At 35.3% G+C, this 15,179-nt stretch overlaps 1 protein-coding gene across 1 annotated transcript in view; it reads left to right on the top strand.

Moving 5' to 3' along the window:
- Positions 1-15,179, top strand: part of LOC108745154 (regulating synaptic membrane exocytosis protein 2) — a 100,508-nt gene that overhangs the window by 20,090 nt on the left and 65,239 nt on the right. Inside the window, exon 4 of the mRNA XM_025980906.1 lies at positions 11,871-12,076. Within this exon, the coding sequence (XP_025836691.1) occupies positions 11,871-12,076 (206 nt within the window). The remainder of the gene's footprint in view (positions 1-11,870; positions 12,077-15,179) is intronic.

Raw genomic sequence — 15,179 nt, 5'->3', positions numbered from 1 at the left:
CATCTGATTTAATCTTGATAGACAAGTCTTTTGTTTATAAACAAAATTGCACAAGTGCATAATTATTTACAAATTTTTCCACTCAAACGTTTGATTTACCTAGATTACTAACAATTATTACATTAAATGTAGGTCAGTTTTACCAATGAGCATACTTGCAATATGCTTTTTCACTAAACTTCATTCTCAACAAAAATTCCTTTAAAATGCACATAACATAAAAGGATATTTAAAAAGTAGATAATCTACCTTCGTTCTGGCGCAAAATCCTATGTATTTTCTTATGAAGGTTCGTTTTTGTCCTTTTCTTACTCCTTTACCCCCTCCACTCCTATTCTGCGTCACGGCCGTCAGTCGTCTTTGACAGCTGTCATCGTCATTCATCTTTGACAGCTGTCATCATCAGCCATCTTTGACAGCTGCCATCGTCAGCCAGAGTTTTGCTCTGCTACTTCAGAGGGTGTTCCAGCTCCCTGAGGCACCTTCTTCTGTTGTTTCCTAATCATGAGGTGTTCCTCTGCTGCCTAATTACGGAGCACCAAGATAACGAGTCGACGGCTGTGGATGAGGTATCACGGGCCCCAGCAGCAGAGGAGCACCTTAAAATCAGGGAGTCGTAGCACCCACTGGAGGAGTGGACAAAGACGTGGCTGACTATGACAGCTGTCAAAGATGGATGACGGTCTTGACGTCAGAGTAGAAGTTTAGGGGGGTAAATGAATACAAAATGGACGAAAACGAACCTTCATAAGAAAATACATGGGATTTTACGCCAGCCTATCTACCTTAAAAGCATCACTTCGTAAAATTAAAAGTAATTTAATCTTATCCTCCTTAAAATACTCTCCATTTGTGGTAATGGCACTTGACCCATTTTCGTTTCCATTGATTAAAACTTCCCTGACTCAGGCTCTTCAGGTCATTTCACTTTTTAAATATCGCCTTTACATCTTCCGGTGATCTGCATGGTTATTTTGCAAGCTCAATATCGTAAGCCAACAGCTATCTATTACAATTACAATGACACACTGTTCTGATGGACGATCTTACCAAATGTAACTCATCAGAAAACATCAAAACAATGTACTTCACATAATCAATATTTACATCAAAGAAGAAGGCAGGAGGCCCTGGCCTTTGCATCACCTAAAGACCTCACGTTGCCGTTTCTGAAATTTTTAATCCACTTGAAAAGGATTGTGCTCTTCATGAAACCTTCAACATTTAGTCAATTTCCTGAATTGTTGCTAACCACCAATAAATACTGTCACGCCCAATTTGGGACGGTGTCTTGACCATTTATGTTATATCGATAATTTGTTAATTATTTATCTTAATTATAATGTAATTTAATTATTTAAGCGTGACTGGGGGTCAGGTACTAAAATTATGCGAGGGCAAGTTTCAAAAACAATAACAACTTTATTAGATGCAAAATGATAAAGGAAATAAAAACATTTACAAAAAGGATCTTTCCCTCAATGTAGATCAATACACAAAAAAAACAAGTCTGCTTTACTTACATTGACAGGAGCGTCGCAACCATCATCACCCAGGGGGTAGTGTCACCAACACACAGAATTTGCCACCTAGTATTCTTTTTAAGGGTAGACTTTATCCCTTCGCGTTCCGGAATCGACTGATTGCGAATCGACTATCGATTCCCGTTCACGCGCTAAACCTTTTGATGAACCAGTGATTATTTGACCACAGTTCAACATGGGTCATTCACTGGTTCCAGAACTTTCTCTGGTCTTGCTCATCTAATGACAAAAAAACGACGAAGTCCTTATTGATGACTTCGCGAAGTTCAATAATTTTCCTAATGACCATAGCTATCGAACTAGCGTCAAATTCCACTTGTAAAATAGATAATTGTTTCCACTTGCTGCTTCGTTGCTGTGTAATGCCAAATATGCTTATTTTGCAAGTGAATGAACTCGATATCCGTTTTATGAATTTGAAAAGAATAGCAACGTTATAATTATAAAATATTTAATTAATTTTAAAGTCTAAAATGGTTTTTTAAATTTCATTAAAATTTCACTGCGTGACAATACTAATGTTGAACCTTTGTTGATAAATTTCCATTGTCAACAAGAGTAAAAATGAAACAACAGAGAAAATCCCTTCATTAGATGTACGTTTTTTCTTAACGATCTTAAGGTCGCTAGCACTCCAAGGGGCCACCTTCTCAAGGTGCAGGTCTTACGTATGACCGAACTTCATCCTAATCCTACACTAAAATTCGATTGCTATTTTTATATATTATCCGAATTGTGTGAATGAAAATAAAATCTAATTGTTGCGAACCTTAATCAGAATTCGCAAAAACAGGTAAATCGTAAGTAATTCAATGACACAACAGTGATTTAACAGTAAACACAAGTGGGTAAAAAAGAAAGAAATAACTTAAAGGTCAACAATAGTTATTTAATTCGCATTGAATGGAATGTAGGAGTGGAAAAATATAAAACTTTTAAAATCATTTTGTATATGGAAGAGCCCAGGAGCGTATTTCAGGGGAAGGACTCAAGGTATCTGAACACCCACTGAAATTAAAAAAGCTTTCAGAGCTATTATTCTGAAAAAACTAAAAAAGAACAAAAACATACAATATGAACTGTAAATTAAAAACAACTTTTCGTAATTGCGTTCTTTCTTTAGTATGGGAAGTTAAAATAATATTTGCTTTGAAATTATCGTTTCACTGTTTCACGAATTCAGAAATATATACAATGATACTTTTTATCATATTGTAACGAATTTTCTAGTATTAATTTAATTATGTAATGGGTATTTATTTTACAGTTATTTATATTGTCACGTAATCAAACACATTCCGACCTTCCTCTCTATTACTATTATTATTAGTTCTCCATTATGACCTCGCGGGAACTACTTATGGGAGCTGGCCACGTTCTAGAACGATCCAGAATATGACGTCTAGAAAGTCCGGTCTTTTTTGCACTATGTATAGTGGGTTGCCTACAAGCACATGACAATACTACACTATAATACTTAACTAAACACTTAAACTACTTCTTATATGTATATATATAGGATATGGGTTGTTCTAGTTTTAGGTACATGCGAAGATTAGCTCAGGATAGGAAAGAATGGAGGTACGTGTCCAGGCAGTCTTAGGACTGACGATTTTATGATGATGATGATGTAGTCTTTCATTGATATTTTGTCTGCCATTCAACGACCTTTTTATATTGTTATCGAACTCTCTGGAACAGTTATCATTCTTCTGAAGAACTCGAGAACACTTATTCTTCCACGGTGTCACTTAAGAATTATTTATTAACTTTATAGTCTGTAGAAGAAAGACTGCCTACCATTTCTGCAAGCATACTCTCGGCCCGTCGAAAATCAATATATAGGTACATGCTAGTATGTGAAAATTTATTTAGTTTTTCGAAGAAACATTTGAAAACTGCTCTTCTACTAACCAATCTCCCAAAAGTATCCCTGAGAAAATTTTAAAAAATTACCAACAGTGAGAGCATGAGGTTCAATGAAGATGTCAGAATAGACAATTTTGTTTTGCAGTATGTTCAATGTCAAAGTACATTATTGGGGAATACTTATTACGCAGGTTTCGTTTGGCAGTTTTTTATATTCATTTTGATCTGAATAATCACTAAAATCGTGTGTAGATTTTCTGCAACGATTTAAAACATTCGTTTAAATTTTTAATAATGATAACTGAACGTCAGCGCTAGCTACATAATTGCAAATGTCTCATTAAAGTACGTGTTGTGACGTTATTATCGGGAACATAAACATTACACCTTGCGTTACACCTACATGTTCTCCACGACCCAAATCGATCGCAAGTACAGCCCTCTTCCCCTGGTCGATGTCATAATTAAGCCGTGTCATCAAGCTAATAAACCTACTTCAGCACTTTCGGTACACTACGATATTCGATGTTGAATAAATGGACAAATTAAAAGTGAATTGCGACGCACATTACTAACAGTACACTGAAACTGTGTCTAATAATTCAAAAAGTTCAAAGAGAAACAAAAGGAACGTTTCTCTAAATGTTTAAACAAAACCCAACATTTGCTGGGCGGTTCGACCGATACCATTTACAAGCGTATACAAAGAATCACATAAGTTTAAAACTATGAACTAATGTTTGCATGTGTTACAATTTGTGGAAAATACATATTATCCGTTTTCTTACATTTAAATTACACTCCTTTAATAATGCCTTCTAGCATTGCAATTGAAAGTTCCGTTATGAAAACAGTTGCTAATCTTGTAAAAGCCGAAATCCTACAAGATGCCAAAATAAATAATGATACACCTTTGCAGTAAATCATAGGAATACAGCCTTTAAACAATTTCAGTATAAATGTCGCTGATATAATTGCAATATAATTGTAATGAGTACGGTCATATCTCATATAGGTGCAAGGTGGAAATCTCTCAAAAGATATACAAAACTAATAATGATTAAGAAAGCTGAAGCTATACTACTGAATACATAGCTTCAGTGAGCAACAATGATGCCTGGTAGACTCTAGTGTTTCTATGAACATGATTACAAGAAGAAACGGTAAAGTGGTAAAAGTGCAATTTACGATACCCTCCTTGAAATTGGCTCCAAGTATTACAATGTCGTCAACATAACCTAAATGGCGAATGTCAGAAGTTGATCGCGATTTTGATCTCATTGTGTCTCATCAGCACGCCGTAGACAATTCCAACAGAAACAAACCATCTGTATCTGCAGCCTCTAGACAGCGGTTTATGAACTACTTGAAGCAGGAAGGTCTTTAATGATATTGACTTTTTATCAACGACGTAACTACTCTACATGGTAAACACATAGGTAACCAAACAGAACAAAAAGTTCATGGTTTTGTTTAGTTGCGTGTCTACCACGTAGAAGTAGCTATGTCGTAAATTCATGTCGATATCATTAATCATTATGAATATTTTGACAATCCACAAAAGGAGGTAATTTGTTACGGGTGCTTCAGACATTAAGGTAAAATTCAACTGTAATTATCCAACAATTAATAAAACTAAAGAAAGATTTGGGACAGCTGGTTTAATAGTACAAATCATCAAGCATACATATCAGATGTCGATGAGTAAGATATTTTTCTAATGCAAAAACGAATGAACTATTTAAAATTTAGAATCTGGAGAATGTTATACAGAACAGAGAAGGTGTAGAAATACCTATGAAACATAACAATTAAATAGAATAGTAGCTTACTGTTGGGGAGAAAGTCTCATCATAGTCAACCTTTTTTGTTTAAAGAAATCCCTCTACACAAATACCTGTTGGTTCATCCTTGATACAAAATACCCATTTGCATCCGACTAGTTTTGCATTATGAGATTTTACTTCTTGACATCTTCTAATTTTCAGAATCAGATGATTTTATTGTTCCTTGTAGTCCTGCGGAATAGGAATCGCTGCATCTACGTATACTGCAGCACAGGAAACTATGTATTCTCATTTTTCTTTTTAGGTAGTAATATCTTATTCCTCAGAATTATATTCGAGAATAATGATAAGTGTCACTTTTCGTTCGTCTGTTCGCCTATTAAAATCCTTTTTCTTGGAAATGGCTACAGATTACGAATTGAAATTGCTAAAGTTTGCAACTTCATAACAAAATTCAAGTTTCGATGCAACAAAAGGCTACAGCTTTTCAAAGTACTACTCTTGTATATATACTGGCAAAGTAAGTCATTGCCATGGTTAATATCAAGCATTAATGTGAAAATTCATTTTCAATTTTTTACCCACTATAAACTACGTCAGGTTAATGAGCAAAAATTTGTTGCTGTTGTCACACCTTCACCGGGAATCGAACACTGACCCCGGCGAGGGTGTAATAACAGCAACAAATTTTCCTTCATTAACCTGAGCTGGTTTAAAGTGGTAAAAAATTGAAAATAAATTTTCTCATTAATATCAAAGACTGCTTACAGGGTACTTCCCGGTAACCTAAATTTCTTGAAAATTTGTACGAAAAGAGATCTAATATCACAAAGGAAAAATTCAAAAATCGCTAATTTATAATTTTATCATTTCACAAACTTATCACAAACAAAGTTTTGAGTTATCACACAGCTTTCAGCAAAACTTGTTCAACGAAAATTCATTATGTCGAGTAACCCCACAAAATCATTCTAGAGCTACTTTTTTTAACACCTTATATACATATCGCACTATATCTCCAATGTTTTGTAAATCAATCTTGTTGTAATGTCCAAGTAGAGTCAGATTATCGTAATGTATTAGTGAGCATTTACTGCTACTGAAGTATTTCAAGCATTAAAAAAAAATATTTAAATTTGTCTGGATGTATTGACGATGTGAATGATAAGCACGTAAACAATATTTTAAAAAATCCATATGGTTAAATGAGACACCCAGTCTGAACGAAGTTTTTTATATTATTCAACAATACGTACAATTTTTGACCTCGCCTCTACCTGCGATAAAAGACTTCCTTCTAATAAGAATTAACAGACGTGGATCGCGATTTCGATCTTATTTGAACTCATCAGCAGGTCGTCAGTCCTAAGACTGGTTGGACACGCACCTCCACTCATTCCTATCATAAGCTAATCTTCGCATTTCCCTAAAACCAGAACAACCCACATCCTTAATTGTTTGTCACCAGTAATCTTATCTAGGTCTACCTCTACTCCTCCTAACTCCTGTTTTTACCTCTAATATGTCTCTGACTAGACCTTCATGCCTGAGAAGGTGTCCTACCGACCTATATCGCCTATTTCTTATTTGTCCGCCGCTCCCACTGTCCATGTTTCGCACCCGTACAGCGCCATGCTCAAAACATACATCTTTAACAACCTTTTTCGAATTCCTAAATTAACCGTTCGCGAGCATAGAAGTGACTTCTTTTTATTGAAGGCAACTCGACCCATAGGTAGTCTCGAGAAATTCAAGAGCAAGTCGAAGAAGCTCCTAAAGACCGAGTTGATGTAATATCTAAATATATAAACATTCTTTCTTTCGATGGCCTCCAGATCCCTACTAGCAATATAACGTAGATGTATTACACACAGGTGTACAATCTACATAACTGTTTTATCATTATCATTTGATAAATACGATTTTCCGTTTTTCAGTCATTAGGATACGGAATCCTAAGAACCACAATGTATATTAACGTTAATTGGGTTAATAACCAATTAAAACTTCAAATTATTCATTCTCCACCCATTCTACATAAACTTTAACCCTTTAGATTTCCTACATCCCCCAAAGTTTACAAAGAGGTGTACATTACAGTTTTAGTTATTTTAAATTTCAGTGTGTATATCTACAATATTTTAATTATGACTTGGCGGTGTTTTCCGATAGTCTTATCGCAAAAAGGCAGTAGTTAGCAGCTCAGTTATAATGGTAGTTGTAGATGCGATTACGAGAAAATTATCGCTATTATAATTAATAATCCTTGTAATACCAAAATTATTCCTTATTGTACCTGATTTAGTTTGCTTATTGCTAGCCCGCTGTTTAATTATGTTCACCGGAAATGTTAAGCATTAACGTGGAATTTTTGTTTTCTGTAATACCTACCTTTCAACACACGGCTTACAATAAACAAAAAACACGCTCTTCCTGTTCCACAGAATATCCCTTCACCTAAAGCTAACAAAATGAAATGGACATACGTATGTATACGTATACATGTTTAATCTCTTAAATACAACCCTTTCTACTAGAGTTACACAGCTCTACGAAAATCCACCCGTTTCCACCAGCCGAGAGAGGTTTCATATTGATTTTGTGACTCCTCATGGCGTACCTGAATTAAAAACAAACGAAAGGATGGCTCATATTTATTACTTACCGAGGGTAATGCTAAATGTACACTATTTCAATTGGAAGATACTTTAACCGTCTATATTATGATACATGCATGTATGTATGTAAAAACTAAAGTGTTTCCATAAAAAAATGTTTATTACCTCAACAATATTACAAACATTTTCGCTACCAAAATTAAATAGATATAACTAAAACTATAATTTACAACTTACGAGGGCGGTTCAATAAGTACCCGTGTTAGAAATGTAGACGCCTTTTTTTTAAAGTTTTTTATTTTATTTTTCAACATAGTCCCCTTTTAGAAAGATACACTTCTCCCAACGACCCTGCCATTTTTTTTACCACTCCAAAAAATAAGATTTGTCGAACTCTCCAAAATCCCCCCTGTCTCGGCGATGACTTCCTCGTTTGAGCTAAATTTCTTTCTCGCTAGTCATTTCTTCATGGTAGGGAACAAGATGAAGTCACAGGGAGTCAAATCGGGATGTGCGGCAGCAAATTCATAACGTAATTCATGCATTTTGGCGGCAACAACTCCTGATGAATGTGCCGGTGCGTTATCGTGTTGAAAACGCACCTTCTTTTTCGTCAAATGCGTCCGTGTCTCCTTCAATTTTTTGTCGAAACGGTCCAATAACTCACTGTTGTATTGTCCAGTTCCTTTTCCTAAAAAATCCGTGAAATGATTTCCTCGGGAACAACGTTTGCCAGGCTTCCTGGTCGCTCCTATCAAAAACGGATCTTTGCCCACGTTTAAATTCGTTGAAGCAATATCTAACTGTGGTCGTAGATGGCGAAATGTCTCCAGTATCGAACTTTGTTTTCATCTCCTCGCATTTCTTCCCATCCAAAAACAAAAAGCGAGTTACCGAACGATACTGCTCTTTTTCCATCTTAGCGAAAATAACGAAACATGTCTCAGTCGAATGGCTGCCAAATCCAAACTAACCTATCAATCAGTCTGAAATTCGTTTTGGCGTGGTTTGATAAATGGCAGCACACGATTACTACACCAATTTCTTCAAACACGGGTACTTATTGAACCGCCCTCGTATTGTCATTTGTGGAAGATATAGAATAAAAAGGAAATGTACAGGGTTAATGTTTGTGTACAGATACACAAAGATCTTAAGTTCTAATTGGTTATTAACTAGGTTAACGTTATTAAAAAGCACTTACGTATTTTATTACTACATTCTCTAAGAAAGATACTATGTTAGATCGCGGTTACATTCAAGGTCACCAACTGATTTCCTCTTCGAAAGCATACAACTTTTGACTAAAACTTTTCCGGATCAATGAGAACCATTCAATATCCCAAGATAAACCATTCAAGCTAACTCCTACCAGTCGGTTAATATGTAAATTAGTAATAACGATAATTAAGGAACAATCACAATTAAAAGCCAGTCAGAATTAAAGATGAGAAGAATTTTCCCCAATTAAAAATTAAGGTTGACCACAATGCTACGGAACCATATATTTTATAGAATAATTGTGAATTCTCTGAGTTTATCAAGTAGAAATACTTTTTTCTATTGGGATCTCTCAAATGGACATACGCCATCTGATGACAAAGCATGCTATTAGGATAAGAGTAAAATTAACACGCGTACAGTAGTGAGTTGATTGTGAATTTTCAACTTTTATAATATTAAAAACAATTTATCAAATACAGTACAATCGGCTTATAATGACATCGAAGGCAAATGACAAACACATCGTACTAAGCAGTAATAAACAACTTTCTATTTTGGTTAGTTATTAGAGAGAAAAACTAGAAATTGTATATATTTATTAACAGAAAAAGAAAAAGAACGATGAATTGTAATATCAATATACATAAGAAGGGTCAGAAAAATGAGCGAAAATGTTATCTATTATTAATCATTTGGGTCTCAATAACCGGATATGAAGTTATATTTCGTTTAGTTTCTGTAGCGATGTGACCTTCAGTTTGACCGGCGCAAAGTAAAAAAGAACAGCACTAGGCCAGAAAAGGAAGGAGACAACTCTCTTAACCGGTGAGGAGCGTATAATCCGTAGAGTACTGCACGAAAAAATTGACCATTTGCCAGCGCGCATCCAAGACTTTGGAAGGGGCACATCGCTAGAGGACGGCGGTTCAATTCCGAGTCCGTCTGACATGGTCCAAGTTTTTTCTGTGGTTTCCGTGATCCTTGGATCACTTAGGCAAATGCTGGGGCAGTAGTAATATTCCACAGATATTCTTTCATTCTCTTCTGTCTTCATTTCGTCCATCTCATCTTTCTCGCCTGAACCACCACCCATCTAGTCCTATGATTCCTGAAAGGAGGCTGAAGAGGGCCTTCCGCCCTATCTTACGGCGTAGTCCGGAGGGACTGTCCACTCACCAGAATCAGTGGCTGGTAGGAATGAAATGAATGCTCCTTTAACAGAACTATTAGAGGTCAAATGAGATGAACAACATCAGTTCTTCCATTGCAAACATCTATTAATTAATTTTTTAACTAATTTTTAAATGTAAAAGTGCATACTGTTTATAACGGGAGAGATACCGTTGCTCACCTTTCTTGACTTGTAATATTTTCCATTATGAAGATCAAAAACCTCGAAAAAACATTTTTTATAAAAAAAGAATATTTCCGCTTGATAAGTTCAGACAATTCATAACTATTCTACTAAAATAAACCAGAAAATGAACAGATATGCAATTTCATAGCACTGCGATTTATCTTATTTTTTAATTAAATAGTTTTAATTCGTATATGGGATTCACCGAAAGAAAAAAGAAGTTCAAACAAATAATGTGTAACGGGATACCACGATTTACTAGAACATAAATTTCTAGTCGAGAAACAAGAAAAAAAAGATATGCGTGGCTTATCTCATCAGAGGTAAATAACTGAACTTTCCATCCTCAACGTGACATCTTTATCTTTGCTTTTTCATCCGTGATATAGTGTGGTTGTTAAGATGAAAAGAAAATTGTTCTCTTTCTGTATGTGACTAATTTACATTTATTTAGTGTAAAATCTGAAAAGAAAAGAAAATATGTTGGATGCGATGACTATCCTAATAGCAAAAATAATGTAAATATGTTCGCTTGATTGAATACAGGGAGGTTGGCCAAATTCTGTATGTGCCGTGATATACGAGGGTGGATTGATAAGTTTCCGGCCTAACCAAGAGATGACGCCACTAGGCCTACCTTGAGGTGACATTCTATAGTACCATCCTTGGATNGTACATACATTTCATCCGAAAATTAAGTTAACCAAACTGAAAAAAATATGTTTCAGATGTTAAAAAAACTTTTATGAAATTTTATACAATTTTATAATAGCACCAAAACAACGTATCAAATTAAATTTTAACAAACAAAAAGCAGAAAACTTTGAATGAATACGCTTCATCGTCAGCTAATTGCGCAAAAAAATTTCCTTTGGAAAATAATGGATTATTATTACTCGCCATGTTTCTTCAGAAATAACATACTCTGAGACAATTTTAATTGTTAACCAAGTACAATAAATTCTCAAATAATCTCTTAAATGTCATGATCATTTTACTTTCAATAATTAAAATGTCGAATACTATCATTTGTTTCAAAATAATACACCAAATTGCACATTTTACCTACCGAACTGAAAACGTGAAAATCAATAAGCAACACTATTAATTTTTGGCAATAGAACTCCCAATCAATTTTCTATTCTCTCAGTTGATAAATAAATTATAGTTTAAAAAAAGCTAAAAACACGCTTTAATAGCGAATCGAACTAAAAGCAGAAAATAATTTTTAATTGCTGATATTTTAAAAGAATGAAAAGAAAATTGTGAAATATAAATATTTTTCGCAATTTTTACTTATTTACATACAAAAGAGGACTCACATTAAGTAACAGTGTAAATAAAACGTGATAAGGATAATTTTTGTACCTTCAGTCATATGTTACTGATAAAATGTACATTTTTTTTACTACATTCTCATTTTATTTTTGTATTCCAAATAACTAATCGATTTTTTTTTTCTTATTAAAAGGCCGGACATAGCTGGTTTAAGGCCGTTGCCAACCCCTAGGCCGACGCCAGCTCTAGAAGATCTAGAAGCGGCGCCGCCTCGACGACAAGCGTCGGTAGACGCAGAAGCTATACGTATAGTGATCCATGATGTCGATTCTGGGTCGACTGGAGCGGCACAGCGCAGGGTCGTACTCAGGCGAGATCCAACTGACAAGGCTCATAGAAGTAAGTCATTAATTTTTATATTTCGTTTCTTATTCTTAGCAAAACGTATTAGATTTATTTAAATGTATTTACTTTATAATTTACCTACATGTGTATAGCTTTTAGTCCAGGCATTATGGGCAGGCGAGAGGAAAAAATTATTCGAATTAAATTTTTTTACACAATTTTGTTCGTGGGTTAATTATGATCAAAAAGGTCTGAAGTTCTTTTGTAAAGTTAATATTTTCCGAGTTATAAATTTTTGAACGTCTTAATATACATAAAAATCGCTATTTTCTTACACGCCTTGCTGACGATCGACATCTACAAGGATTAATAATACTTTTTGACGTATAAATATAGAAATAAATAAAACAATTGATCATTTAATATATCAACACTGACGCAAATACAATACGTCATCTGTATTTACGCTTCAGTGTTCCGTTAGTGAGTCTATTACGAAAACGTCCTGCAGCATTTTTGGTTTTCTTATAAAAAAAATCCAGCACCCTATTCCACTCACGCAGTATTACTGCTATCAAACTCTTATTCTATCAGTGGTAGACCAGGAGCTACCTATAACAATAACTGCGGATGGGAGGCAATGAATATTGGAAATTTCTCTTGTTATTATAACTGTAATTGTTATAAGCAATACACAATTAGCAAATATAGCTAAATCGCTCCTAATAAGCCTCCTCTTCTTGTTCATAAAGTCCCATCGAAATCGATTCCTCCATTTCGGAGATTAGACCATGCACACGGACAGAGACAAAAAAAATTTGTCTTATATCACAACGAAAGCTTCCGAGGTGTCCATCTCTGATGTAGTTACACTTGTAATATGTTAATCTATATCAAAAATGAAGAGATTTTGTTTACGAATAACATTTTTAATGGGTGGAACTAAACTCAGAAGTTAATACCCCATAAGGGTAATTTCTACGTTTCGCGTATTTCTAATTGATATTTGCAAAAACAGCCAAATGAAGTAAAACTCTATATGCAAAACTGTGAAAAATACTTTTAATCGCACATTTAAGGAACTAAAAAATATGTGATTTCAAACAGTTGAAAATAAAATTGCAAAAAATTGATTGATTATTTTTTAATGGGACCAATTTTAATCAAAAGATCATAATAAAAATGCTAAATACATATCTTTGCATTTTTCAAAAAAACAGTTATACAGGGTAGTACAAAAAGTACGCCATATACTCGTTGTCGTTTAACCGAAAAATTTTTCAAGGAAAACCTGTTCCTTATTTCAATTTCTGCAGCAAGTTTGATTTACACAAATTGCTCAAAAATGGAAAAAAAGGGCTGTAGTTGAAGGAAAAAGTTGTTCATCATAATAAGGTCGTCAGTCCTAAGACTGATTAGAGACGCACCTCCATTCTTTCCTATCCTGAGCTAATCTTCGCATTTCCCTAAAACAAGAACAACCAACAACATCCTTAACTATTTGCCAACAGTAATCTAATCTAGGTCTACCTATACTCCTTTTAACTCCTCTAATTCTGCCTTTAATATGTCTCTGACCAGACCTTCATGCCTGAGAAGGTGTCCTACAAACCTATCTTTAATTTCAAACGATTAGGGATATGCCCCTTCCGTTTATCCGGGTGCACCGTAACAAAATTCAAACTACTTTCGAAGAAATTGTCTCTTTTGATTATTTTATTATTTCTACGCCACAGTCTCATTTTCTGTATATTGAATTATATTTCCATCTTGCTCATGCCTAATGTGTATTCGTCCTATTCGCGCAAGTTTCCTTATGATCATATCTTTAACTATTTGAAACTAATTGCTCTACCTATCGAGAATAGTATTTTTTCTGAATAAGTACCGTACGTCCTTTTTTGTACCCTTGACAATGTACGAGGGTGGATTGATAAGTTTCCGGCCTAACCAAGAGATGACGCCACTAGGCCTACCTTGAGGTGACATTCTATAGTACCATCCTTGGATAGCTTGTAGCTATAGTTTCAGCCCGATCTCCTTGCTAGTGTAGGTTTGACAGCACGCTGAACAAGACGCCTCTGTGGTTTTCGTAAAAATGGAAAAGCAGGAAAATCGTGCTGTCATCAAATACTTTTATTTGAAGGGGTTAACGCCGAAGGAAATTAAAAAAGAGATGGACTCAACACTGGGGACATCCTCCCCGTCATATTCAACCGTTAAGCAGTGGGTTTCCGAGTTTAAAAAGGGTCGTGTGAGCACCTCTGATGGGCCTCGCTCAGGACGCCCCGTTGAGGTCACAACTCCAGATATGATCGAAAAAATTCATCAAATAGTGCTGGGAGACCGCAGATTGAAAGTGCGTGAGATAGCTGAGACCTGTAAGATGTCATATGAACGTGTGCAACATATTTTGCACCAACATTTGCATATGGAAAAGCTCTGTGCAAGATGGGTGCCGCGTTTGCTAACAGTCGACCAAAAATTGATTCGAAAAAACATTTCTACCGCAAATTTGTCATTGTATAAGCGTAATCCAAGCGAATTTTTGCGTCGATTCGTAACCGTTGACGAAACGTGGGTCCACCACTACACTCCTGAAACCAAAGAACAGTCTAAACAGTGGATTGGACCAGGGGAACCAACTCCAAAGAAGGCAAAAACAATTTTTTCGGCGAACAAGGTTATGGCTACTGTTTTTTGGGATGCAAGAGGTATTATATACATTGATTACCTTGCAAAGGGTAATACTATCACTGGTCAATACTACGCAGACTTATTGCAACGTTTGAGCCACGAGGTGAAAATTAAACGACCTCATCTGGCGAAGAAAAAAATCTTGTTTCATCACGATAACGCACCAGCGCACACGTCAATCGTTGCGACGGCTAAAATCAACGATCTAAAGTTTGAATTGATGCCGCACCCTCCTTACTCTCCAGACCTAGCCCCGAGTGACTATTTTCTGTTCCCTAATCTCAAAAAATGGCTTGGCGGTAAGAGATTTGCGGACAATGAAGAAGTAATCGAAGCTGTAAATGGTTATTTTGAGGAGCTTGACGAATCAGTCTATAGAGATGGCATTAATAGACTGGAACACCGCTATGAGAAATGTATCAGCCTTGGAGGAGATTATGTTGAGAAATAAAAAAAAAAA

The sequence above is a fragment of the Agrilus planipennis genome, unplaced genomic scaffold (assembly GCF_000699045.2).
Source record: "Agrilus planipennis isolate EAB-ADULT unplaced genomic scaffold, Apla_2.0 scaffold4, whole genome shotgun sequence".
NCBI classification, from domain to species: Eukaryota; Metazoa; Arthropoda; class Insecta; order Coleoptera; family Buprestidae; genus Agrilus; species Agrilus planipennis.
This window is presented reverse-complemented; position numbering and strand designations above follow the sequence as displayed.